At 42.1% G+C, this 24,602-nt stretch overlaps 1 protein-coding gene and 1 long non-coding RNA gene across 2 annotated transcripts in view; both read right to left on the bottom strand.

Moving 5' to 3' along the window:
• Window positions 1-12,436: 12,436 nt before the first annotated feature.
• Window positions 12,437-17,762, bottom strand: LOC146978379 (uncharacterized). Its single transcript, XR_015037085.1, has 2 exons — window positions 15,951-17,762; window positions 12,437-15,682 (listed from the first exon to the last, which is right to left on the bottom strand). It is a non-coding gene; the product is annotated as an uncharacterized LOC146978379 (long non-coding RNA).
• Window positions 17,763-17,774: 12 nt separating this feature from the next.
• gatad2b (GATA zinc finger domain containing 2B) overlaps window positions 17,775-24,602 on the bottom strand; it is a 56,248-nt gene continuing 49,420 nt past the window's right edge. The window contains exons 9-11 of the mRNA XM_085791073.1: window positions 23,765-23,875; window positions 20,512-20,722; window positions 17,775-18,258 (exon numbers count right to left, since the gene is read on the bottom strand). Of these exons, the coding sequence (XP_085647199.1) occupies window positions 18,122-18,258; window positions 20,512-20,722; window positions 23,765-23,875 (459 nt within the window). The 3' untranslated portion in view covers window positions 17,775-18,121. The remainder of the gene's footprint in view (window positions 18,259-20,511; window positions 20,723-23,764; window positions 23,876-24,602) is intronic.

Here is a 24,602-nt window from a genome sequence, read left to right as displayed (position 1 = left end):
ATTACAGTGTAATTACCTATGTAACCGTATGTAATAACATGTACTTACATTGTAAATATATAGTGTATTTTGGTGTACTTACAGGTCCTTGTTACACTTGTAATAAGAAATGCTTGTGCAAAGAGAGAGGCCACTTTGGCATTTCTTATTACAAGTGTAACAAGGACCTGTAACTACACCAAAATACACTATGTATTTACAATGTAAGTACATGTTATTACATACGGTTACATAGGTAATTACACTGTAATTAATTAGGTAGATACACAGGAACAAGGACCCCTTAAAATAAAGTGTTACCCAGCCTCGCAACAAGGAAGTGATTTTATAAAGAACACAAAAGCAGAATACCTCATTCAAAGTAATATCCATGTAACTTATGTGTGAATGTTGCAGCTGTCATGTGCAAACCATAAACTGTACAACTGAGTAAACATGTGAACATTGTTGCTGTGCAAATTTACATTTTGGGAATTATTATGGTCAGTGTTAATCTCTCCTAAAGATATGATTACATGTTGTAGACGGCCACTCGGAGATCATCTATCTAGGCATCTAAAGATAAGGGAGGATCATTTATTTGCATGGTTTTCCTTTTAAATGATCTATTACTTTTATCTTTTTAACAATTACAGCTAAAATGCAGTATTTCTAATCATTTTCAATAGTTGTAATTTGATAATTTTAAATTTTCGGTGTTATTTGATTTCTGGAAATCATCTCGGGACCCCACTCTCGGTGCCTCGCGGCCGCCCTGGAGGTCCCGACCCCCACTTTGGGAACCCCTGCACTAGCCTACTGGCATACTAAATATACCCAGCATGCATTGTGGGTCCTCCACTGAACCAAAGTTAAATTTGACTGCCCCGGACCGTCCCAGACTGGTCAAGCTTGAATAAAAGAGACTTCACCTCCCATGATGCAGCTGGGTACTGCAGTCTCTGCCCTGTGGCACAGTATCAAGGCCACACCACTGACAAAAAAGGAAAAAATCTAAAGTTTAAGGAATCGTCACAGTTCAGTTATTACAAGAATGAGGTCTAATAATAGAAACATGTCCTGCACAATCTTTTCTGTGTCCTTGTTTACGAAACTTCTGCTAAAGTCACCCCAGCCTTCCTCATTTTAAAAACATCTGATGTTTCCTATGAAACAACCCAGAACCTCAAAAAAAAAAAAACTGCTTATAATTACTTATAAATAATAATAATAATAATAATATGACTTTTTTCCCTCATAAAATGATTACTTTATTCACTTAGGAGATGATTAATGATCTGAGGAAGAGGAGGGTAAAGCACACACTAGTGTTGTGGTCAACACCAGCGGGGTCACCAGGAGGGACAGGGACAACACACACCCTCGGCTCATCCCGTTCACACTGCTTCCCTTAGGGAGGCGACCACAAGTCTGACTAACTGCAGGTCTGTTTTGTTTTTTCCCACAAGCCATTAGACTCCTGACCCGGTCCACTCCAAACGCATTGCCCATGATGCAGCCTCACACATTCACTGACTGTTTATAGTTTATCATTTATTTATCATATTTTAACTTACCTCTACTTTAATGTTTACTTTTCTTTTCTTGGATATTTTTAAGCACTTTTTTTCATTATAAACCATGTGTCTTTCTGTGTCTTTTAACTTACTCTATGAGAGTCCTGCACAGTAATTCCTACAGTATGAGCCTGGACTATCTGGTTTGTGCACAAATGGCAAATAAAATCTCTTGACTCTTGTTCCAACATGCACTCAAGCACTCTTTTGTATAGTTCAATATCTTCTTAGTGTCTTTTATTAGTTCGTATCCTATTTGATCTATCGTTTTGTCATGTGAAGGGAGGCAATGCAAGTGAGAATTTTTATTGCATGGTTTCTAACATCTGTGTAACTATATGACAAATAAACATCTTGAATTTTGAATCACAAAACTTTTCTTGAAATATTCTGATAATATCTTCTAAAAATGTCACATTTTTTAAATACTTGTAGCCTACATAAACACCAACTGTTCAGATAAATGTGAGACTGTCACTGTTTGGTGGTGACTCATCTTCACCGTGCTGCTGCTGCTACTGCTACTAGCCTACTTAATTATAGTGATGAGCTCATAAATTCCTAGAAAGTGATCCTGAGCAGCCGTCATGGATCATTCCTGACACCAGTTTTTTGTCTTTTCTGAAAGCCGAGTCATTCCCACAGCTCCCAGCAGGAAAAGGACAGTAGTATCACCGCGATAAAACCACTGGGTGTTTCATCACTGGTTCTCTGCCCTGAAACCTCTGACTCAGTATCCATCCATCCATCCATCCATCCATCCATCCATCCATCCATCCATCCATGTGTCCATCCATCCATGTATCCATCCATCCATCCATCCATCCATCCATCCATCCATCCATCCATCCATCCACGTATCCATCCATCCATCCATCCATCCATCCATCCATCCATCCATCCATCCATCCATCCATGTGTCCATCCATCCATCCATCCATCCATCCGTCCATCCATCCATCCATCCATGTGTCCATGTGTCCATCCATCCATTCATCCATCCATCCATGTGTCCATCCATCCATCCATCCATCCATGTATCCATCCATCCATCCATTCATGTATCCATCCATCCATCCATCCATCCATCCATCCATCCATCCATCCATCCATCCATCCATCCACGTATCCATCCATGTATCCATCCATCCATCCATCCATGAAATGCGCTAACTCGATGAGAACTCTAATGAATTTCGATTAGATGAATTAGAAAACAGGTGATGAAGGTGGATGAAGTGGTTGGCTAAAAGTTTTTAAGATATTTCATTTTAAAGATTTATTTAATTATCTATACCCAGGGGAGTATATCTGCCAAAGGGAGGGTGTATCTCTGATCATGATGCCTCATAACTTTAAAAGTACAAAGCAATGAAAATGGTACCACATGAAAGTTTGTTTTTATTATTATATATTTACATTATTATTACCTCTTGGAAACTGGACCCAATTAACAGTCAGGACTTAATTTTCCTAACATTTAGCTACCTCAGTTTCCGAGGTTTTCGCCTTGTGGACCAGTGATCTGCGCAGGGCCGTGGGCTAGGGCGCGGCTCACCTGGACAGGTTGCCAGTCCATCACGTAGCTCACATTAGCGTCAGTAATTAACCTACTTTATGTGTGTGTACTGTGGGTGGAGGCTCGAGAAAACCAAGAGAGAGAAACCAACACGGGCACAGAGAGAGAACATGCAAACTCCAAGATTCAGTATCGTCAGGGTTGCCGAAAACTGGATCCAAATGCCGACAGCTCAAAGTAATGGTCAACAAAAGATATTTATTAAAAATGTGACCAAAAGGTCTTCAAAGTACAATAGAAAAGAAATGAAGTACTGACAAAAAGGGTCAACAGGCACAGCTGAATCAGCAGCAGCAGTGACGGTAATAGATCAAATGCCTTTTTAAAAGTCCTGGGGTTAAATACACCGAGGGGAAACAAGGGACAGGTGAGACACATTATGTAATGAGAGCAGGGAGCACACAGGAAGCCAGGACCATAAAACTAAAACAGAATGAGACAAACCATGACAAATATTCAAGATTCTAAACTTTATTGTCATGTGGACATGCCGATTGAAATTTGCTTCAGTAGGCTTCACGCACTGAAAACAAGAAAACATTCATTCCCAATATGAAAAAAAAAAAACCAATACATAAAAATAAGATAAACCCAGAACGAGTAAACACTAAATAGCAGCAATCCACAATCTGCATAGTGCATGTTAAAAGTGCACAATAAAATAAATATAAATGATAAAGTAACCTAAATAATTCTCAACTCTCAAGTCAGCTCAGCTTTATTTATATAAGCACTTTCAACACAATGCAGAAATTGGTGCAAAGTGCTTTACAGCAAAACAAAGAATACAAAACAGCAACAAAAATAAAATGAACATAGTATAAAAAGAAATTATGATGGAGTTGTAAGAGGAGATCAAACAAGTCACAGTTAAAACCAGGGTCAGTTAAAAGCTATAGCACATAATGATATATAAGTAGGTATATATAAGTACATAAAAGATTGTTTGACAGCACCTTTGATTGAAACCGATCATGTAGCTTAAAATGTTTGTTCCTGAGTGTGAAGGAACCAGAAGTCCGGCCCCATGTCGGGGAATTGAACCCAGAGAGGTGACCAAAAACATGTGGATAGGTGGATCATTTTTAACAACTGTGCTTCACTTTCCATAGAAAGAATGAATGAATATAATATATAACGAGTATATTAGTAATTAAAAGTCTTTATGGGCTTGACAAACTGTAAAGGGAGAGAACAGGAGGAGAGGAGGATTAAACAGAGGGAGTGAAGAGCCAGTGGAGCAACAACAACACTGAGACTGTGGGAAAGATGAAAAACCTTCAGCCACATCATCACGACTTCTCAGAAGCTCGACAGGTTTCCCCACTTCTCTCTCTCTCTCTCTCTCTCTCTCTCTGCTGCTGCTTCATCCTCGCAGAAAAACAAATTCCCCTCTTCATGACATCGTGTCCTGAAAAAACCCACAGAGCGAGCGATTGGCTGCCGTCGGCTGACATGCGTCCTGTGATTGGCTGAGGGGCCGTGTACATGCGTAGGGCACGCAGGCAGGACGTGCAGCAGCCTCCAAGACCCAGGCTGCTGTTTCTGATCCAGCTGTGCTACTCTGAAACTCTCTGTTCTCTCTGCTGCCGAGGATACTTTCACTTCTCAAAAATGTGCACGGTGTGACTTCCACACACACACACACAGGGCGACTCCTCCACGTCCAACTCCTCCACTGCACATCTGACCCATCTGACCTGCAAATTAGATCATAAGGGAAGTGAATGATTGGACCTGATTTAAAAACAAAACGCTGCAGCTGAGGAAACCACCTGCAGAGACACAAATGGCTGCAAACTTGAAAACAACTTCATCGAATTGAAAACGCATGCACTGCAAAAACAAAAGTGTTTCCAGGGTCCGATGCAGAGCCGCTTATTTGCACTAACATCTGGATCATGCAATATTAAGGTCATAATAAGCCAAATAAGCACCACTAACAGGTTGTAGTTGGAACAAAAGTATCACCCACACAAGTTTTTGCAAGACGTTTGTGTGTTTCCAAGTGCATTGACCTTTCTCTTTCCAAACCCGAATAAAAGTAAGCGCCATGGTGGCTGATCAACATGAACTGGAGGCGCAACCACCATTCCAACGTCCCACCAGTCCGACATAGGCCTCTAATTGTCTAAATGGCAACACTTAATTTTCTATCAAATGTCCCATTATTCCGACAATTCTTGTCTGGAATGGCGGTATTTCTTTAAACATCCTTATTTTCCGACAATTCCTTTAATAGCAAATTTTTTTCCCCAAAAGATTTAGCACTGATTGGGCTTTGGCAATGATGAAAGGAGTTGATTAAAGCAGAAGTAAGCGTAATGTTTGTGTTAATATAAGTCTTAAATAGTTATATCTTCCGACAGCAATCACTTACATAGAGTGTTTGGTCTGAAACACGGGTCTGTCAGTCACTCTGCTCTGCTGTAAGCCGAGGAGAAAACTTTCCTTGTATCGTACAACCTTTATCCAATGAGGAGAGAGAACGGCATAAAGGGGCGGTCCTCTCTGTGTGTGCAGCCAAGGGATGCGCGTGAATGTGGTGACGTAGGGACGAGGGCGGGGACTGCTAACTCCATCGGCTGACAAGAAGTTAGCCCAAACGACCGGATCGCTTACTTCTGCTTTAAGTTTAGTAAAAAGACAAGGTAGAGGCTGGACAGGCCAGATAGATAGAGAAGTCCAGATAAGTATTCTTACCAATACCTTTCACCCACAGCTGCTTGGGATATTTGTTATGTAGTCCCTGTCTGCGCTCTGCTGCGTAATTACGCACAACCAAATGTGGGTATTCCTCTATCAGCATGTCTTAAAGAAGGGAGTCACCTGTTGACATTTCCTTATATTGAAAGCCTTGTCGGGATGTCGGGATGACAGTGTGTAACCCATGCGCTGACGTGTGAATAGGTGAAATGAAATCAGTGTTTAAACGAGGTTCCTCTGATAAACAAAAGAAGATTTATTTCTGTTAAATTCTTTTGCAAAACAATAAAACTTTAAGCGACGGCCAACACGGCACGGTCAAAGTAATTGTGTGCTTGATCAGTAACACCTGTACCTGGTCATCCCTTTGTTCAAATAGCACCCGTGCATTACATTACGTCGATTCCCCCTTCAGAGGAAGTTCCCCAAACATGAACTCACCAAAAATAAAACACAAAATAAATGCCGAAATGGCTCCTACAGCAAGTGTGTTATGAGTTTTTGCAATAAGTTGTTTTCTGCATTTGTAGCATGTTTCCTCAAGCTGCTGCACATGGGCTCAACAAAACTCACAACACCACAGAGCCCCAAAGTCCGTCACCTTTCTGCGTCTCTGCCCGGAAACACTTCTGTTTGTTGTGTTGTGAGTTTTTTGCAGCTGAAGATGTTTTTCTGAATTTGTAGCACGTTTGTGTCCTTGCATGTGTTTTCTTAAGATATAGCTAGAGCTCTCAAGGCCGCTGTGCTGTTGCTGTCTAGCAGCACACAAGCTTTATTTTTCTTTTCTGGTGAAGTAGTTTCAGCTTGTCAACAAATGAGCATGTAGTGAATTACCCTTCACATCTGTGTCTGGATCATCATCTAACATGTTAATTAACCATCACATCAGCAGCTTTAAAAAGTCGTGTCCCTATCAATGTTGGATGAGCTAATTAAAACAGACCAATCAACAGAACCGATGTTTATATGGACAGAGAATCAAAGATACGTTTTTTTGCATGAGACTTTACACATGGTTGACTTTACTGCTAAGGCGCTCCTGGACTTGGAGGGTCCATAGGAGATAATTGTTTGAGGATTTGCAGGGGAGATATTAAACCAGGCTGAATAGCAGTGGTGCTATGATGGATCCCTGAGGGACGGTGACAGGGACAGAGGAGGAAGAGGAGGAGGAGGAGGATGGGCCTGGAGCCACAAAGAGCGTCCTGTGTTGAACCAGTTCAGAGCTGAAACCCGAACACCGGCCCACTGTTTCAAGACGGCTGAAACATGAAGCCGACTCTGACGTCCCAGATACGGTGACTTGCATGCAGGTGAGACTCCGACTTTACAGCTGAAAATAAACATGTTTACATCATGGTACAGGAACATGTTTGGTCTCCTAAACTAATTCCTACAACTGTGTGGAGGATGATTTATATCTCACCTGTTCATGTTATATAAAGACTTCGGGGAAGGGAGTCAGGTGATGCCAAGATGGTGACGTTGAGGCGGCTCACTTCAGAACTTCTCTACAGAAACCTGTGGGTGACGTCAGAGAGGCGACATCGACATGCAGGGAGGTCATGACCTTTCAGCCTGACTGAAGTGGATCAAGTCTTCAGGGATAGTGACAGGACAAATTTCTCCTTAAAGGGATAGTTCAACATTATGGCAAATTGGCCCATTGCCAAAATGTTGAACTATCCCTTTAATGTCTAAACCAATTGGTCATGTAGACACAGACAGTGTTTTTTTTAAAGGCCTCCTTTATGATACATGACTGGAGGACGACCATGAAACCAGCCCAGGTTGATTAAATGTGACGGGAGGGAACTGTGATCGGTTCCAGGGCAAGTGTATTTGTATAGCCTGTTTTTGTAACAGAGGATTTTACATAGCACATAACAATAGCGAACAAGAGGCCACTTATAAAGGATTCATACAGCGTGCATAATCAGGTTATTAACTTGGTTGTAAACACTTTGTAAACGAAAGTATTTGACAAAATCAACTTAATGTTTACAGCTCATTAAACTCATTATTCTTTTTACTGTGTTATATTTATAACCCTGTAAAAAGGAGCTTTATAGTACCTTAAAATGAACCTAGTCATTTGATATGATAATTTGATATTCCATAATTTAATCTGGTAAATTAAACTTGTTGACCATTAAGATTAGTAGTAAGTTAACGAGTAGGTAATGAAGCACAAAGGTACAAACGCTAGACGACGGAGAGAAGACTTAACACTGCGGATAAATGTGGGATCGGTATTTGGCAAGCAACAGGACACTGCTGCTGCCCTTCTTATTTATTGTTTAAATCATCAATAAAAACTTTATAAAGGTTGTGCCTTTGTTGTTTTCAAGTGGTTTGTGAGTGTGTATGTTAATGTATGTTGTTGTAATTTCAGTTGTTGATGAGTGAGGAAAGTAGCAGCTGGGAAAGCTCAGCAGCTGATAGGAATCTGATAAACCAAACAAACAGAAAAAGGGTTTGGGGGTAATCTCCTTGTAAGGTGTTCTTGGTGACAACTGAGCAGCAGTGAATGACTTTATGTGCAGCAGCAGCAGCAGCAGCAGGAATAGAAATAGTGCAATGGCTCAAACGGTTGCAGCCTCATTTTACACAATTTGCTGTTGTGTAAATTTCCACTCAGGGAAGTTGTGTATGAAAGGTCACATCAGCTCCTCCACATCTCAGTTCCCTCTTGTTTTTTTTGTTTTTTTGCTGTGCAGCTCTCCGGGCGTCTGTACGTCCTCCAGCAGCTCCCTGTCGTCCTTGAGGCAGAGCCGTGGGTAAACAGTCACATACCTTCTCGCTGTGCCTGTTCAACTCTGCTGAACGTGTAAAGCGAGCGCCCCACCTACAGTACACGGTCACATCTTGTACTGAAGCAACAACCTCTCTCTCTCTCTCTCTCTCTCTCGCTCTACAGACCTGCTGTTTACCGCCACACTTTGAGGGTCACATGACTTTTCTTCTTTTTTTTTGCCTTTGTCTTATGTAATGTGTTTTCCTGCTGTAGAGGTGCAGCTGTTTGTGTCTGTGCAAGTTTGATCCTGAAGGCTGCTGCAGCGACAAGTTTTACTGAACACACACACACACAAGAGGAGGAGGAGGAGGAGGAAACAACAAACTTAAACTGTAACTGTGCAACTTTCACAACTCTTTAAAAAAAAAAAAACGAAAGAAAACGACTTCATCAGAAAACGACTTCATCAGAAAACGACTTCATCAGTTTGACAACACTCTGCAGATGCACAAATGTGCTGCGAAACACAAAAAAAGACAAACTGTGGGCAACACTTTTCTTCAACTCTTCATAAGTTAAGAGGTTTTCAAGACAACGACAAGTTAGTAGTGTTCGTTTGGTTGATTATAGGCTCTAATATCAGTATCATATTATACTTTTAGCTTTGCATTAGTCTTTAGCCAGGTCCCTATTAACTTACATTGTGTGTTTTTGCTGTGCATGTTTTGTTGTGAAATTGATTCGGTTGCTCTCTGGATTTGCAGCATGTTTGTGTCTTTGCGTGTGTTTTCTTAAAGAGGAACTATGCAGGACTTTTTTCCTTAAAGGGATAGTTCAACATTTTGGCGTTGCCATAACCCCTATAGTTTTAGGAGTAGGTTCGTTACCTTTAATTGTCGGTGCAAGCTATATTTAGAACAGTGGAGCAGAGCCGTGAGCTGCTCAGAGCTACGCTACGGAGGCTAATGGGATTTCTTGGTTTCCCTCTTCAAACTCATCAAATACACAATCCAACAACTCCAAAACGCTCTGGTGGACAAGTTGTGGCTCTGCTCCACCGTTCTAAAAATAGCTTGCACCAACAATTAATGGTAACGAACCTACTCCTAAAACTATAGGAATTACGGCAATGGGCCAACTTGCCAAAATGTTGAACTATCCATTTAACTATGCTGCATTTTTTTTTACCTTAATTAAACAGCTTCAGTGTAATTGTGATGGTTAAATAAGTGACTTTAAATGACACAGCTTCGTTAAAAACAGTTATGCACATGGCCGAGAGGAGGGTTAGTAGCAAAACAGCATAAAAGCGACCAGACTTGCGTAGTTCCCCTTTAAAGTGCAGTGTTTTGACCTCTCTGGGCCACCGTAGCACATTGTTGCAAAATGAAACACAGTCTAAATCTAAACTTCTTCCTCTCCACATAGCTATGCATCTCCAGGGACAGTGACCTACAACACAGTTGGCTACAGTAAACACTGGACATAATGTAGTGATCCAAAACATTGCGGTCGTAACCGTGGTGCAGTGTTGTACAAGAAAACAAACGACATGTGGGGATTTGACCTAAAACACACGGACACAAAGGAGTCAAATTTACAGCGTCCACTTCCTGTTTCCTCTGTGAGCACATGGCCTCGTCCTCTAAGATGTCTCTGTACGTGTGTGAACTACAGTAGCTCCAAACTGTTGACAGGTGGTTTTTATATAGGCTACTGTATGTGTGTGTATGTGTGTACACTGTGTACTTTCACATTGCCTCGGCTCGAACAAACAGCAGCCACTTCCTCTGACGATGATCTCACCTCTGTGACGTTGTGACGTCAGCGTGAGGACCAGCAGGGAGACACAGATAAAGCCTATCGCTGCACAACATCAGAGGGTCGGTGACGGGTGAAGGGAGTGGAGCTCCACTTAGAGCTGGAGACATAACTGTGAGCTCGTCCTCGGGTCAAATATGACCTATTTCCAAATGTTTTTATGTCACAAATCTGATGTTGTGTTTTGTAACTGCCTGAAAATAACACAGATGGTTCCTCAACACACTTTTTACTATTGTAATTATCACTATTTTCAATTAATTTTGTTTTGTTTTACTCATATTTACTGCATCTGTGGTCTTCACTTTACTACAACAAGGTGAATGGTATGACTGGCTGACTCTTTTTTTTTTTTTACTTTTACATGTCATGACATGTTCCTCTGAACATAACAATAACAATCATTCAAATTTTCAATTTTTTAATTAAAAATTTGAGGCATGTTTTTATGTTAAAGGGACAACGAGGAGTTTCTATTTGGTTATAAAAAAGTCTCACGTTAATGTGGATGAATCTACGCTACCCACACTTGTTAATGGGCCCATTTTCGATAAATATATCGTTTTATCTCTATCGTTATTTTGTTATTATTAGTGGTGGCGGAAATGCTGGTCGAGCCGACCAACGTTTCCTTACTTTCGGTTTTGTGGCGAGTCATGAGAATAACGCAGCCGTTTATGGTCGGAACTACGACGGTATGTGATCGAACATAAATGTAGTGTGAAAACGCTTCGCTTTTCCAAAACTCCTCGTTCATTACCTGTAACAAAGCACTGACTTGCACTTTAAGTCTATACACACATTAGCTGCTATGCTGCCTCTCTTGCACTGACTATTTGCCATTTTTGTGAATGTACTATTTTTTTTAAGTGTCTGTCTGTAGGAATGTCTGTTTTTAGATTGTGCCTGTTTTTAGGTTTTTATATTTGTTTACTTTTTATCTGGGGCCTGGGTACAAATTTCGTTCTGTTATGTCTAACATGAAGTGGAATGACAATAAATGAACTTTGAACTTTGAACTTGAACAAATGAAAGTTTGAAGTCTTGGTGATGAAGATGACAGAGACAGATTTTGCTCCAGAGGACAATGTGAAGCTTACTCCGAACAGGTTGCAGTCATAACAACACAGACACGCCTTTTAACGAGCCACTTCAAGAGTTGTTTCTGCTACTGATCCCTCAGTTATTAGCTAATAATAACACCAAGTTAGTTATAAATCAGCTATAAAGCATCAATACGTAGGAGTTGAATCTGTGTCTGATGCTGCTGATGGTTGTGAGTCATAAACCCAGATGGAAACTTGTCTTCACTCCCCCGTCTGGACCTGGAGACAAGATCTCATCCTGCCACCTGGTGGTTGGTACAGGAAGTGACCTCCTGGTGGAACCATCAAACAAACTGTCATTTTTTAATTTAATGGTAACACTTAGAAAATAAGGGTCCCTTAATTAACGTTAGTTAGTACATTATTAAGCATTAATATATAAACTAATGTGTTAATTGATGCTGAGTAATGCATACATAATGATAACTAATTACATTATTCAACTTTTACATTTATTAACTAACTTTGAGTAGTAAACATTAATTAACTGCTTACTAATAGGCTACATTAATTAATGTGTTTCCTAATCCTAAGTAATACATACTAATGATTGTTAATATATCTGTAAACAGTTAAGTAATGCTTAATAATGTACTAATTAACATTAATTAAGGGACCCTTATTGTAAAGTGTTAACTGATTAATGAATCTCTCTCATCTACATTTTTTTCTCCATCTCAATTTACAACCTTTTTTTTTTTTTTCAATTTTCATTGATAACCGTATCTGGTGAAAAAAAGACAACAAGAGTCACTCAAAGGCTAATTTTACCTGCTATAAATTATAGTAACTTGTAAGATTAATTAGCAGTTGCAGAAAACTGTGTAATAACTTGTGTTTAATTTATAAAATATTAACTTACTGAAGCTTCATCAGGACTCGTGGGTCGTCACAGCTCAGTCCAGTTGCACAAAGATGAATGAAGTCACACTTGGAAGCAAATTGTTTCAACCTTTATTAAACATAGCTTGCAAGAGATAAATATTACAAAGTTATTTCCTCCAAAATTAGCTTATTTTTTCAATCAATGCATAATTGTCAATCAACTGGCAGTATTCAAACAGCATTATTTTCTTTTTTACTTTTTTGAAGACCGTTAAATATCAAGTATGTGCAAAAGGTCAGGATTGATGTAAGCAAAAAACAAAAAAGGACTTCAATTAATAATCTCCGGTCGATTTCATCTTGTTTCTGCTTCCCAAGGTGTTTGTTTATTTCAACATTGTCAACATTATGCAAAAAAGAAAAACGCTTCTACAGGTAAAATCAAAAACTGATAAAACTGCTTTTTGCAATTAAATGTTTCCCTGCGCTATAGCAACAACTAATAGAAGATAAAGCCAAACAGTAGAGGACCCAACGTGTCTGTCGGCGTCATGGCAGGAAGAGCGATCACTGGTTCAGGGGGGATCACAGGTCTGATTCCCAGTCGTCCGATGGTGGATGTGTTCTGGGGTTTTTTTAATTTTATTTTATCTTTTACTGGTCCAGGTTTTGAGGTCTCAGGATCAGGTTGGGTCCATCTCATCTAATCTAAACTGGACTCTCTGCCGGTGACACCGCCTGAACCAATCAGCACCTTCCTGCGCAAAAAAACCCCAACGAGTCCAGAACCAAAGCGAATGCATCCAGGGAGAAACCGCTTCAACAAGCAGAGAGAGAGATAGAGAGAGAGAGAGGAGGGAGAAAAGAATCCCAAACATTTTGCACATTAGTTACACAATAATACACAGTGATCACAAAACGAAATGACAAGCTTCACAATATTCATGGCTTTTTGTTTGCTTTTCTACACAATATACAACCATTTAATTTCTTTTTTCAGTACAAGGGAGGAAAAAATGCTTATGTACAATAAGTCATTATTACTTCAAACCTAGCAAATATCGTGTCATTTATTTCATAGTCAATACATTTGTTTAATTTTTTTTTTTTAAACTGCAATAGAAAGAAAAACAGAACTCAATTGAGACATCAGAAAAAGAAATGACTTTTTTGAAATCTAAAAACTGACGCTTGAAAAGAATCTGCAGTCCGAATACAAAGGTGAGAGGATGCATCTGCAAAAAGAGAGACGGGAGCTTTTTTTTTTCATGTTTTTTTTTTTGAATAGTATAATTTTTCTCTCTCCAGCTTGAGCAGCAGAAGGAGAAGCATGACGAAAAAAAAAAAAACCATTGTAAAGTAAAAATTCACTCCAGACGTTTTAAAAATTCATGAAAAATATAGTATCTCTACATCCAATTTCAACTGTTCCACCAAAGGAAAAAAAAAAAGATCCGTGATTTTTATATAATAAACAAAAAAAAGGTGTGTTTTTTTATTTTTCCAAGTGTAAACTCCTCAGTTTACATCTCTGAATCTGATCCTAGGTAGTTTTTATAGTCGTGGCCTAAAGTCTTTTTGTCATCGGACCGTGAGGCGCGGGTCTGGATCCCTTCAGAAACACTTTACAGATGACATCATCACCCAGGTGGGACAGGTGGGACAGGTGCAGGACACGGCTCCACCAGCGACTAACGCACACACACACACACACATACACACATACACACACTCTTCCATATGACGAAGTGCTTTAGTTATCATTTCTATCAATGTAACGTTTCTCATTCAGAAAGAGCAGCGTACACGGTTTGACACTAAGAGCGCAGAGCCACGGCCGCTGCTGCGTGGCTTCACTTGGGGCGTAGCAGCACTTTGAGCTAAATGCTAATGGCAGGAGGAGGCGAACGTGCTCACAACAACAACAACAAGCAAAACAAACAAACAAACAAACAAACAAACAAACAAACAAACAAGCAAACTGTGGAGACTGAAACGTGTCGGACGCTACGGATCATGGTTGTTGTTGTTGTGTCTTAAATCAATCAGGAGTTACAGGACGTCACAGCGTCTTAAACCCCAATAATACTGCAGGAGGACTGAACAGCTTCAAACTAAAAGGAGCCCACATCCATCACCAAGGAAACCAGCGAAGAGGCGATCCATCATCATCATCATCATCATCACCTGAACGCATCGCGGACCGACAGTCCTCCGTTACTAGACATTAACTACCGATTCTTCTCCCAACAAACCAACAGGCGACACATTAAAGGACCAATCATCACTCAGAGTCTCGGTCTGATGATGATGATGATGATGTCACATCCCCCATAATCCACCTGGACTGAGATCAGGTAACTGTGAAGGTCACAGTTACAGTTACAGTTACTTGTCTACCACACTGGACAGAGAAACGCTGAGGAACAGATTTAACGGTAACACTTTATAATAATTACACACTATTAAGTGTTAATAAATACTGGATTCATCATTTATAACACATGAATACTCATCAGTATGTAGTTTATAAACACAGTTACAAATGTTTCACTCATCATTCATAAGCACTAACTGGATTTATAAACTACATACTGATTGCAGTATTCATGCCTTATCAATTATGAATTCAGTATTTATTAATGCTTAATAGTGTGTACTTATTATAAAGTGGTACCGATTTCAATTAATGAAAGTCATTTGAAGTTTTTTTGAGTCTTTGACGCTGCATCAGTATCTGACCTGTGAACAAAGATCGGTCCAAGTAAAGACTTGTTTTAAATCTAAAACACGAGACACGTTGTGACCCCGGGGTTAAACTCAGGCCTCAGATCAATGTTACTGCAGTGCCAATCAGTGACACAGGAAAACAGGCTCTTAATTAAACATCATTTAACGTTTCTAAAGAGATTTTAGACCGAATCAGATTCTTCTCTTCATTGTTTTACCTTACCTTACTTTACCTTATGTAACTGTTTACATATTTTCTGTAAACAGTCCTACTGCGCTGCACCGCACTTCCTCTGTAACCGTTACATTGAAAAAAAAAGAAAAAAAAAAGTCTTAATTTACCCAGAATATATTGCACCACAATTCAGCTAAATATAGTTGAGAATGAAACTGGCTTTGTGCGGCGGAGGGATTTAGACTCAGTCTGACTTGAGAGTGACTGACCCCGGCTCTACAACAACACACATCTACAGTCGCCTTCAAGTTATGACTCTCAGAAAACGCTCTCTGCCTGACCGAGGTCCACATCCACCTCCAACATCATCATCTCAATCATCATCCTTATCATCTTCATCGTAACAGCTGAGGGCTTCGACCCCGGGACCAGAACGACTCCTCAGACCTTTAGTCACAGTAAATGAATTGCTGAATAGTAAAGCCACAAGGTGATCTTGTTCATATTGAACTTAGCTGACCCTAGGGACATGTAGAAGCACTTTTCTATTTCTACTCCTATGACTTTGACCATGTATTTTGATTATGTTGTCTTTTATTTTTGTGATTTGTGTGTCATGATGTGTGTGCGGCTGTTTTTTGTACTGGGATTGCTGAATGCCTGTCTGCACAACAAATTTACCAGCTGGTATTAATAAAGAAACCTTGACCTTGACCTTGACCTTGACAAAACCTCCAGAAATAAAAGCCCTGAACTGACCGATCTGCGGTTCACGGGGCCAGAATCACCAGACGGACTCGGTGACGTGGACGCAGACGCACGTAGAGATCAACACCTGACGACAAAGTAAAGTGAAGTGAAGTGAAGTGAAGCAGGACTGAGCCACTGAAACACACCTGGGCGACCCGTCCTCTGACTCCGCCGACATCCAGACCTCGGCCAACTGTAACATTCGTTTCCTCTTTTACAAAAAAAAAAAAAAAAAAAAAATGGTTTTCCAATTGGAAATATGCAAAGTGCTCCTCTGGAGTGAGGGAACTTGTGTGCACGACAACGTACACACAATGATTGATCCATGTCTCTCCCATAAAAGATATAATCCACATCCTTTTTGTTTGTTTTTTTTTTTCGTTTTTTTTTTTATCTGAAGCTAGGTATCTATACATAATCCATACAGGTATTTCAATAGTTTCTGTTTTTAGCTATGTTGATTATTATCGTCTCCGGGGGCTGATACCTCTCAGGTATGCCACCAATTCATTGGGAGACGCCGCAAAAACAAAACAAAAAAAAAGACAACAAAATAAAAGAAAATAAAGAAAATTAAAGAAAAAAACAACAAAAAAACAAAGTAAAAGAATGGGAATTGGGGGCGGGGGCAACAATCAGAAACAATCTAAAAATCCAAATAGAAGAAGAAAAAAGATTTGTAGGTTTCTACGTACAGAATCTGCGGTTCGGTCGCACAAAATGTGCTTCGACCTTCAGATTTAAGAGTTCGTTTCACTTTCTCAAAGAACGTGTGATGCCGAGAGGAGCTGCTGGGTAGAAAGGGTTCAGTCTGTGCATACCGGGTAAACAAAGGTACTGAGGGGGGGAGGGCATGGAGGGGGTAGTAGGAGGGGGAGGGGTATCCACTTGCCCCCTGTGTGTGTGTGAACACCGACGTCCTCTCGCCGCCCGTCGCTGCAGTCAGGGTGGACTACTGGTCCGCTGATGATGACGACGACGACGACGATGGTCCAACGGTGGTTTTTCCTTCGGCGCCGGCCGGGACGTCGCTGCGTCGGTCAAGTCCTGATTGATTAGTGCGACTCCAGGGAAGTCCCGCCGCGATGCAACAGTTCAACATGTGGAGCGACGATGATGATGATGAGAAGACGAAGAAGAAAGTGAAAGTGATGAGGGGAGGAGGAGGAGGAGGAGGAAGAGGAGGAGTGGGAGGGAGGCGACCGGCGGCGGTGGCGAAGGGTCACATGTGCACCAGTCAGTCACTTCCTGTCGCTGAACTCCAGGCTGGACTGTCGTCGTGTGTCGGTGTAAAAAAAACAAAAAAAAAAACAAGTAAAAGACAAAACAGCGACCCCCCCTCCCCCACTTGGACGTGACGATACGAGAGACGGCGCTCTGCCCCCCCCCCCCGCCCCCGTCGCCCCGCACATTCTCCGTTTTTTATTTTATTTTTTTTAGAACAAGCTCTTCGTCCTCTTTTCAAGAGCAGGCAGAGCAGTTACCGACTTTGTTACTTCAAGTGAGCGAGCTAAAGTTTGTTTAAACTTTATGTTGCATAGCAACCAGAATGCACCCTGTTGATCTTCTGTTACTAGCAATAGTCACATCTACGCTTTATAATCGGCCTGAGGCGACCCTACGGCGGCGGCGGTGGTGGTGTCGCCGCCTCCCCCTCCCCCTCCCACAGCGAGGGAGAGGCGGCAGAGAAACAAAACAAAACAAAACAAAAATGGACCAAACACTTACAAAAAGAAAAAAGCATAATGAGTAAGAGTAACTGAAGCAAGGTATAATAATAATAATAATAATAATAATAATAATAATAATAATAGTGCTACCAACAGCGATAATAATGGGAATTATAATTGTTAAACAACGCTGACGAAGAAGAATTTTACTATCATAAGAACATTTGAGATGCACCGACAGTTTTAGTGTCTTTGTCCAACTTGGTGGGTTTTTCATGGGTTGGTTGAAGGTAGGCACACGGACAGGCACTGCATGCGATGGGGCTGGGGGCTGAACTGGGAGTGCTTCAGTATGGGTGGGTTAGGGGGAGGGGGGGGGGGCAGAATGATGGGGGGGGGGGGTGGCATCAGAGGAGTAGGCGGAGTGGGGGTGGGGGAGGGGGAGGAGGGGGGGCTGGTCGTGGGCTCATTTCTGTCCGGTGATGGACTGCGATATGGATCGAGGTGGGATCATGTCCAACAGGTACTCTCTCTGCCGGTCTGCTAAGCTGGAGCTCTTGTGGGCTCCGACGGCCGCGGGGTTCAGATAGGCGATATTTAACCCTGCGGAGACAAGACGGACACACGTCAGCACAAAGGGAGGGAGGGAGGGGGGAGAGGGGAGGAGGGGGGGGAGCGGGGAGGAGGGGGGGGAGCGGGGCTGTTACGACATCCTCAACATGTTCCTCCATGTTCACCTGCTGAGTCAAGGTGAACATCCTCTACTGTGGTGAACTGCTGTTTATTTATCCACTTGTGGTTCTTATTTAAAGGGATACTTCACCCGAAATTGATAATTCACAAATTTTTATACTCACCGTCGTGCCAAGGAATAGTTCAGAGAACTTTCAGAGTCATCAAAACGCTTTAGGAGTTCCAGGGGGGGTCCGACTGGCAACGGATTCTCATATAATGGCGGCAGATAGAGTTCAGTTTTGAATCGTCCAAAACACACACTATGAAACATCCAAATACCTCCATACTGCTCGTCCGTACTGACCCAAGTGTCCTGAAGCCGCCACATGAAAAAGTTGTTCAGAAAAACTTAATTTGATCTGTTTTTAGCCTTGTTGTAGCAGTAGCTCCCAGTGGCTGCGCGAGATTTACTGCGAGATGTTCTTCCGTGTTTACATCATACATCCAATGGTTTACAACGACGAACAAACATCTCGCAAAAAATCTTGCGCATGTGCACAAACATCAACAGAGCCACTGGGAGCTGCTGCTACAACAAGACTAAAAACAGAGATCAAATTATTTTTTTCTGAACAACTTTTTCATGCCGTAGCTTCAGGACACTTGGGTCAGTACAGATGAGCAGTATGGAGGTATCTGGATGTTCCTTGGCATTACGGTGAGGAGACAATTGGTGAATAATTGATTTTGGGTTAAGTATCCCTTTAACTTACTTTCTATCAGATTTATTTTAGCTAGTTTGTCCTCTAAACAGACTAAACAAACCCTGAGCATCAGGATTCGCTGCTGATTCAGTTTCATCTGGGAGTTCCTAATAAACTGAGTGTAAATGTGACGAGACACAGTGGAAGAATTTCATAACAAAGCCTGACAGGGTCTTTTAAGTTCTGGGAGCAGAAAAAAGTCTCAATATGGGGTTAAATATAAATCAGTAATGAGGCTGAACAAGCACTAAACAGAAGTGTGTGTAAAAAAAAAAGATTTGTTTGCACTGTAAAACTATTCAAACTGTCAGTAACTGAAGGTTCAGATCAACAAGATTGAGACCGTGCTCAAAACTCACCCTTTTAAATGAGCTTTTAATATATAATTTTGTGTGTTTTATACAGTTTTATTAATGTTTATGATTGTATTTCACACTGACTTTGCTCTATTTTTTAATTTTTTAAAATGTTAAGTGTCTTTGAGCATCTGTAAAAGCGCTTACAAATAAAATGTATTATTATTATTAATAACTGAAGCTTCTTAAAGGGATAGTTCAACATTTTGGCAAATTGGCCCATTGCCATAATTGCTATAGTCATAGCAGTAGGTTCGTTACCTTTAATTGTAGGTGTAAGCTATTTTTAGTACAGCGGAGCGCAGCAGCTGGCTGCTCAGAGCTACGCTATGGAGGCTAAGGGAATTTCTTGGTTTCCCTCATTAAACTCATCAAATACAAAATCCCAAAACTCCACAGCGCTTTTGTAGACAAGTTGTGAGCTGCACAACCACCACGCTATGAGATAATGACGGAACGATACGAAACGGAGCCGTTTTCGAGGTAAATTCATACAAAACCGCTGATGCGTGTTGCGTTCAGGGACAGTTTTTCAGCAAGCAGTCTCCGTATTAACCCTGTATTTACCTCGAAAACGGCTCCGTTTCGTATCGTTCCGTCATTATCTCATAGCGTGGTGGTTGTGCAGGTCACAACTTGTCTACAAAAGCGCTGTGGAGTTTTGGGATGTTGAATTTGATGAGTTTAATGAGGGAAACCAAGAAATTCCCTTAGCCTCCATTGCGTAGCTCTGAGCAGCCAGCTGCTGCGCTCCGCCGTACTGAAAATAGCTTACACCTACAATTAAAGGTAATGAACCTACTGCAATGACTATAGCGATTATGGCAATGGGCCAATTTGCCAAAATGTTGAACTATCCCTTTAACTTCAGTGTGGATTCAAGAGGCTCATAATTGAATTGAATTGAATTTATTGAGGGATAGCCCCTTGAGATGTAGCATCTCATTTTCGAGGGGGTCCCAAGAACACATACGGTACAAACATACATACATAACATTCAAAAAAAAAAAAGCTTTGATCACCATGTAACCGATCATATGTCCGCGTCAGACCGCCGGTACCTGGGATGTTGTAGATCTGGCGGCGGCTGTCGTGCTGCAGTCGGTTGCTGCTGCTGCTGCTGCCGCCACCGCCGCTGCCACAGTGCTTGCCGCTGGTCATTCCCATGAGGCTGCTGGCCACCGACAGCTGGGAGGCCTGAGCGAAGTTTGACAGGACTCCTCGCGCCGAGTTGGACAGACCTCGCTGCAGGGAGGCCTGAGGCTGCGGAGCCTGAGGAGGGAGGAAGGACACACACAACATCCCATTAACCTCCGCCGCTCCGCTCCGGTCCGTCGTTGTGTGCATCAATACAACGAGACGCGTGTCGGTCACAGATCTGAGCGCCGGGTCGGAGCTGCAGGTGTTGGTTCGCTCATCGAGTTTTAATCTTTCTTAACCCTCCTGTTGTCCTTCTGGGTCAAATTAACCCAATCTGTTCCCTATTCCTTCCTCCCTCCCTCCCTCCCTCCCTTTCTTCCTTCCTTCCTTCCTTCCTTCCTTCCTCCCTTCCTTCCTCTTTTGATCAAATTAACCCAATCTGTTCCCTATTCTTTCTTTCCTTCCTTCCTTCTTCTTTCCTCTTTTGATCCAGTTGACCTGATCTGTTCCATATCCCTCTATCTTTCTTTTCTTCTTCTTTCCTTTTCCCCTCCCTTCTTTCCCTTCTTCTTTCCTTGAACAAATCTGTTCACTCCCTCCCCTCCCCTCCATCTTTCTTTCCTTCCTTCCTTTACCCCCTTCCTTCTTTCCCTTTTCCCCTCCCTCCTACTTCTTCCTTCCATTTTGACCCAATCTGTTCCCTCCCTCTTTCTATCTTTCCTTCCTTTTCCCCTTCCTTCTTTCCCTTCTTCTTTCCTTGAACAAATCTGTTCACTCCCTCCCTCCCCTCCATCTTTCTTTCCTTCCTTCCTTTACCCCCTTCCTTCTTTCCCTTTTCCCTCCTTCTTTCCCTTTTCCCCTCCCTCCTACTTCTTCCTTCCATTTTGACCCAATCTGTTCCCTCCCTCTTTCTATCTTTCCTTCCTTTTCCCCTTCCTTCTTTCCTCCCTTCTTTCCCTTCTTCCTTCCTTGAACAAATCTGTTCACTCCCTCCATCTTTCTTTCCTTCCTTTACCCCCTTCCTTCTTTCCCTTTTCCCCTCCCTCCCTTCCTTCCCTTCGTCCTTACTTCTTCCCTCCATTTTGACCCAATCTGTTCCCTCCCTCTTTCTATCTTTCCTTCCTTTTCCCCTTCCTTCTTTCCTCCCATCTTTCCCTTCGTCCTTCCTTCCTTCCTCACTTCCTTACGAATCTGTTCCCTCCGTCCCTCCCTCCATCATTCTTTCCTTCCCTTCGTCCTTACTTCTTCTTTCCTTTTTGACCCAATTGACCCAATCTGTTCCCTCCCTCCTTCTATCTTTCCTCCCATCTTTCCCTTTGTCCTTCCTTCCTTGAACGAATCTGTTCCCTCCCTCCATCTTTCTTTCCTTCCTTCTCTCCACAATCCTTTTCTCCTCCCTCCCTCCCTCCCTTCGTCCTTACTTCTTCTTTCCTTTTTGACCCAATTGACCCAATCCTCCTTCCTTCTTTCCTCCCATCTTTCCCTTTGTCCTTCCTTCCTTCCTTCTTTCCCTTCGTCTTTCCTTCCTTCCTTCCCTTCGTCCTTACTTCTTCTTTCCTTTTTGACCCAATTGACCCAATCTGTTCCCTCCCTCCTTCTATCTTTCCTCCCATCTTTCCCTTTGTCCTTCCTTCCTTGAACGAATCTGTTCCCTCCCTCCATCTTTCTTTCCTTCCTTCTCTCCACAATCCTTTTCTCCTCCCTCCCTCCCTCCCTTCCTTCCCTTCCTTCCCTTCGTCCTTACTTCTTCTTTCCTTTTTGACCCAATTGACCCAATCCTCCTTCCTTCTTTCCTCCCATCTTTCCCTTTGTCCTTCCTTCCTTCCTTCTTTCCCTTCGTCCGTCCTTCCTTCCTTCCTTCCTTCCTTCCTTCCTTCCTTTCTTCCTTGACCCAGGAGGAAAACAGGAGGGTTAAAAAAGAAACACAGTCCGTCACCTGAGGTCTCTCAATCAGAACAACAACAAACAACAGTGTTGGGTGACGTCATGAAACAGTGCGGCATCATGGGAGATGTTCTCGTTACCGTCAGCTTCTCCTGGTTTGGATTCTTCCGTCAGTACGTTTACACGACACTTGAGAAAACTGGATTATTGCCTTAATCCGACTATAACTGGACGACTGAGTGCATGTAAACACGTTAGTCCGACTAATATCGAATTCTCCAACTCCGATAGATAATGCGACTGGAATTCATCATGTATGCGTCTTAACCCTCCTGTTGTCCTCCTGGGTCAAGGAAGGAAGGATGAAAGGAAGGAAGGAAGGAAAGAAGGAAGTTAGGAAGGACGAAGGGATAGATGAAAGAAAGGAAGGAAGGACAAAGGGAAAGAAGGAAGGCAGGAAGGACGAAGGGAAAGAACGAAGGAAGGACAAAGGGAACGATGGGAGGAAAGAAGGAAGGGAAAAGGGAAGGAAAGAAAGGTGGAGGGAGAGAACAGGTTCGTTCAAGGAAGGAAGAAGAAGGAAGGAAGAAGGGAAAGAAGGAAGGGAAAAGGAAGGAAAGAAAGATGGAGGGAGGGAACAGACCAGGTCAACTGGATCAAAAGAGGAAGGAAGAAGAAGTAAGGACGGAAGGAAGGAAGGAAAGAAGGAAGGGAAAAGGGATTATGGAAAGAAGGAAGGAAAAAGGGAAGGAAAGAAGGAAGGATGGAGGAAGGGAACAGATCAACAGGAGAAGGGGCCGTATGAACCCGCTGAAACGACGCATCATCGCCACGAGGACACGTTCCCGCCAGTTATTGGATTTTCTCAGTTGCATTTGAATTTTGACCATAGCTCGATGAAGCTGTGCATGTAAACGTACTGAGTGTCAGTGGTTCAGGAAATCAAACAACGATCACCATTATAACCATTAAAAACACAGAATAAGGCAGTTTCACATTTCATCAGCTTGTTTCTCGGTTAACTTCCAGATGTTCGACGACTAAAATCCTTCATCTGGTTCAAATATAACATTGAAAAGGTCTTTAAAGTGTACACAGAGTATAAACTAGATAAAAGTCATTGAAGGAAACGTTACCATGGTTAAAAATCACAGATTCATCTGGTTTGAGGATTGATGAAAACATCTGGATAACGTCGTCAGATAAGAAAACACAATTCAACAACACACAGAACACAGATCCAGATGTTTTTGGAGGTTTTACCGTAGGAAAGCTACACGTGCTGTGTACCTGGCGGAGGGCATGATGCCGGATCATGGAGTCGGTCTTGGAGGCGTTGGGGCCGGTGGGGACCGAGCTGGGGGAGAGGGCGGCCTGCTGCTGCAGCCGCTGCTCGATCTCCTGAGGAGTGGACACAGACACCGGCTCATTACATCATCATCATCATCATCATCATCATCATCATCATCAAAGGCTTCAGGAAGTATTCAGACCCCCTCGCTTCCTGCTTCTGTTTCCCATCAGGCCGCGCTCAAAGTGAAAATGTGACCCGTTCCATCAAAATGAGTCGGAAGTCGCAACGTTCTATTTTTAGATAATCAGCTGATAACATGGAAAACCCATAGAAAATCAAAAAATTTTTTTTACCCTAATTTCAAAGCAATGACATTCAAAAACAATCTCCCAAAGTTTCACAGTCCAGATAATTGAGAAAAGGCACGTAAATGATGATTAAAGTTGACTTGCAACTTAAACCCTCTGAAAATGAGTGTTGCTTGCTTCGGTGCAAAACATGAAATATCTTCTGAACCGTTCATGATAGAGACGAGCTGTAAACTGCATCTGAATCGCGGGATTCTCCGCTTTCCGACGGTCATTGAATGTTGCATCTATGACGAGAAGGGACGGATACAGAAACAGATGCTAAACCGAGTAGCATCGACGCTAACAGAGCGTAGCATCGATGCTAAACCGAACGTAGCATCGATGCTAAACCGAACGTACACGCTTGCACATGTTTTACAAAATGTCAACAAAACATGACAACTTCTGAACCGTTTATGATAGAAACGAGCTGTAAAAAGCATCTGAATTGTGAGATCCCCTGCTTTCCGAGGGTCATTGAATG

Source organism: Trachurus japonicus, chromosome 11, assembly GCF_045865225.1.
Source record: "Trachurus japonicus isolate A0001 chromosome 11, Traja_1.0".
Taxonomy (NCBI): domain Eukaryota; kingdom Metazoa; phylum Chordata; class Actinopteri; order Carangiformes; family Carangidae; genus Trachurus; species Trachurus japonicus.
Note: the sequence above shows the minus strand (reverse complement) of the source record. Positions and strands in the feature narration are given on the sequence as shown.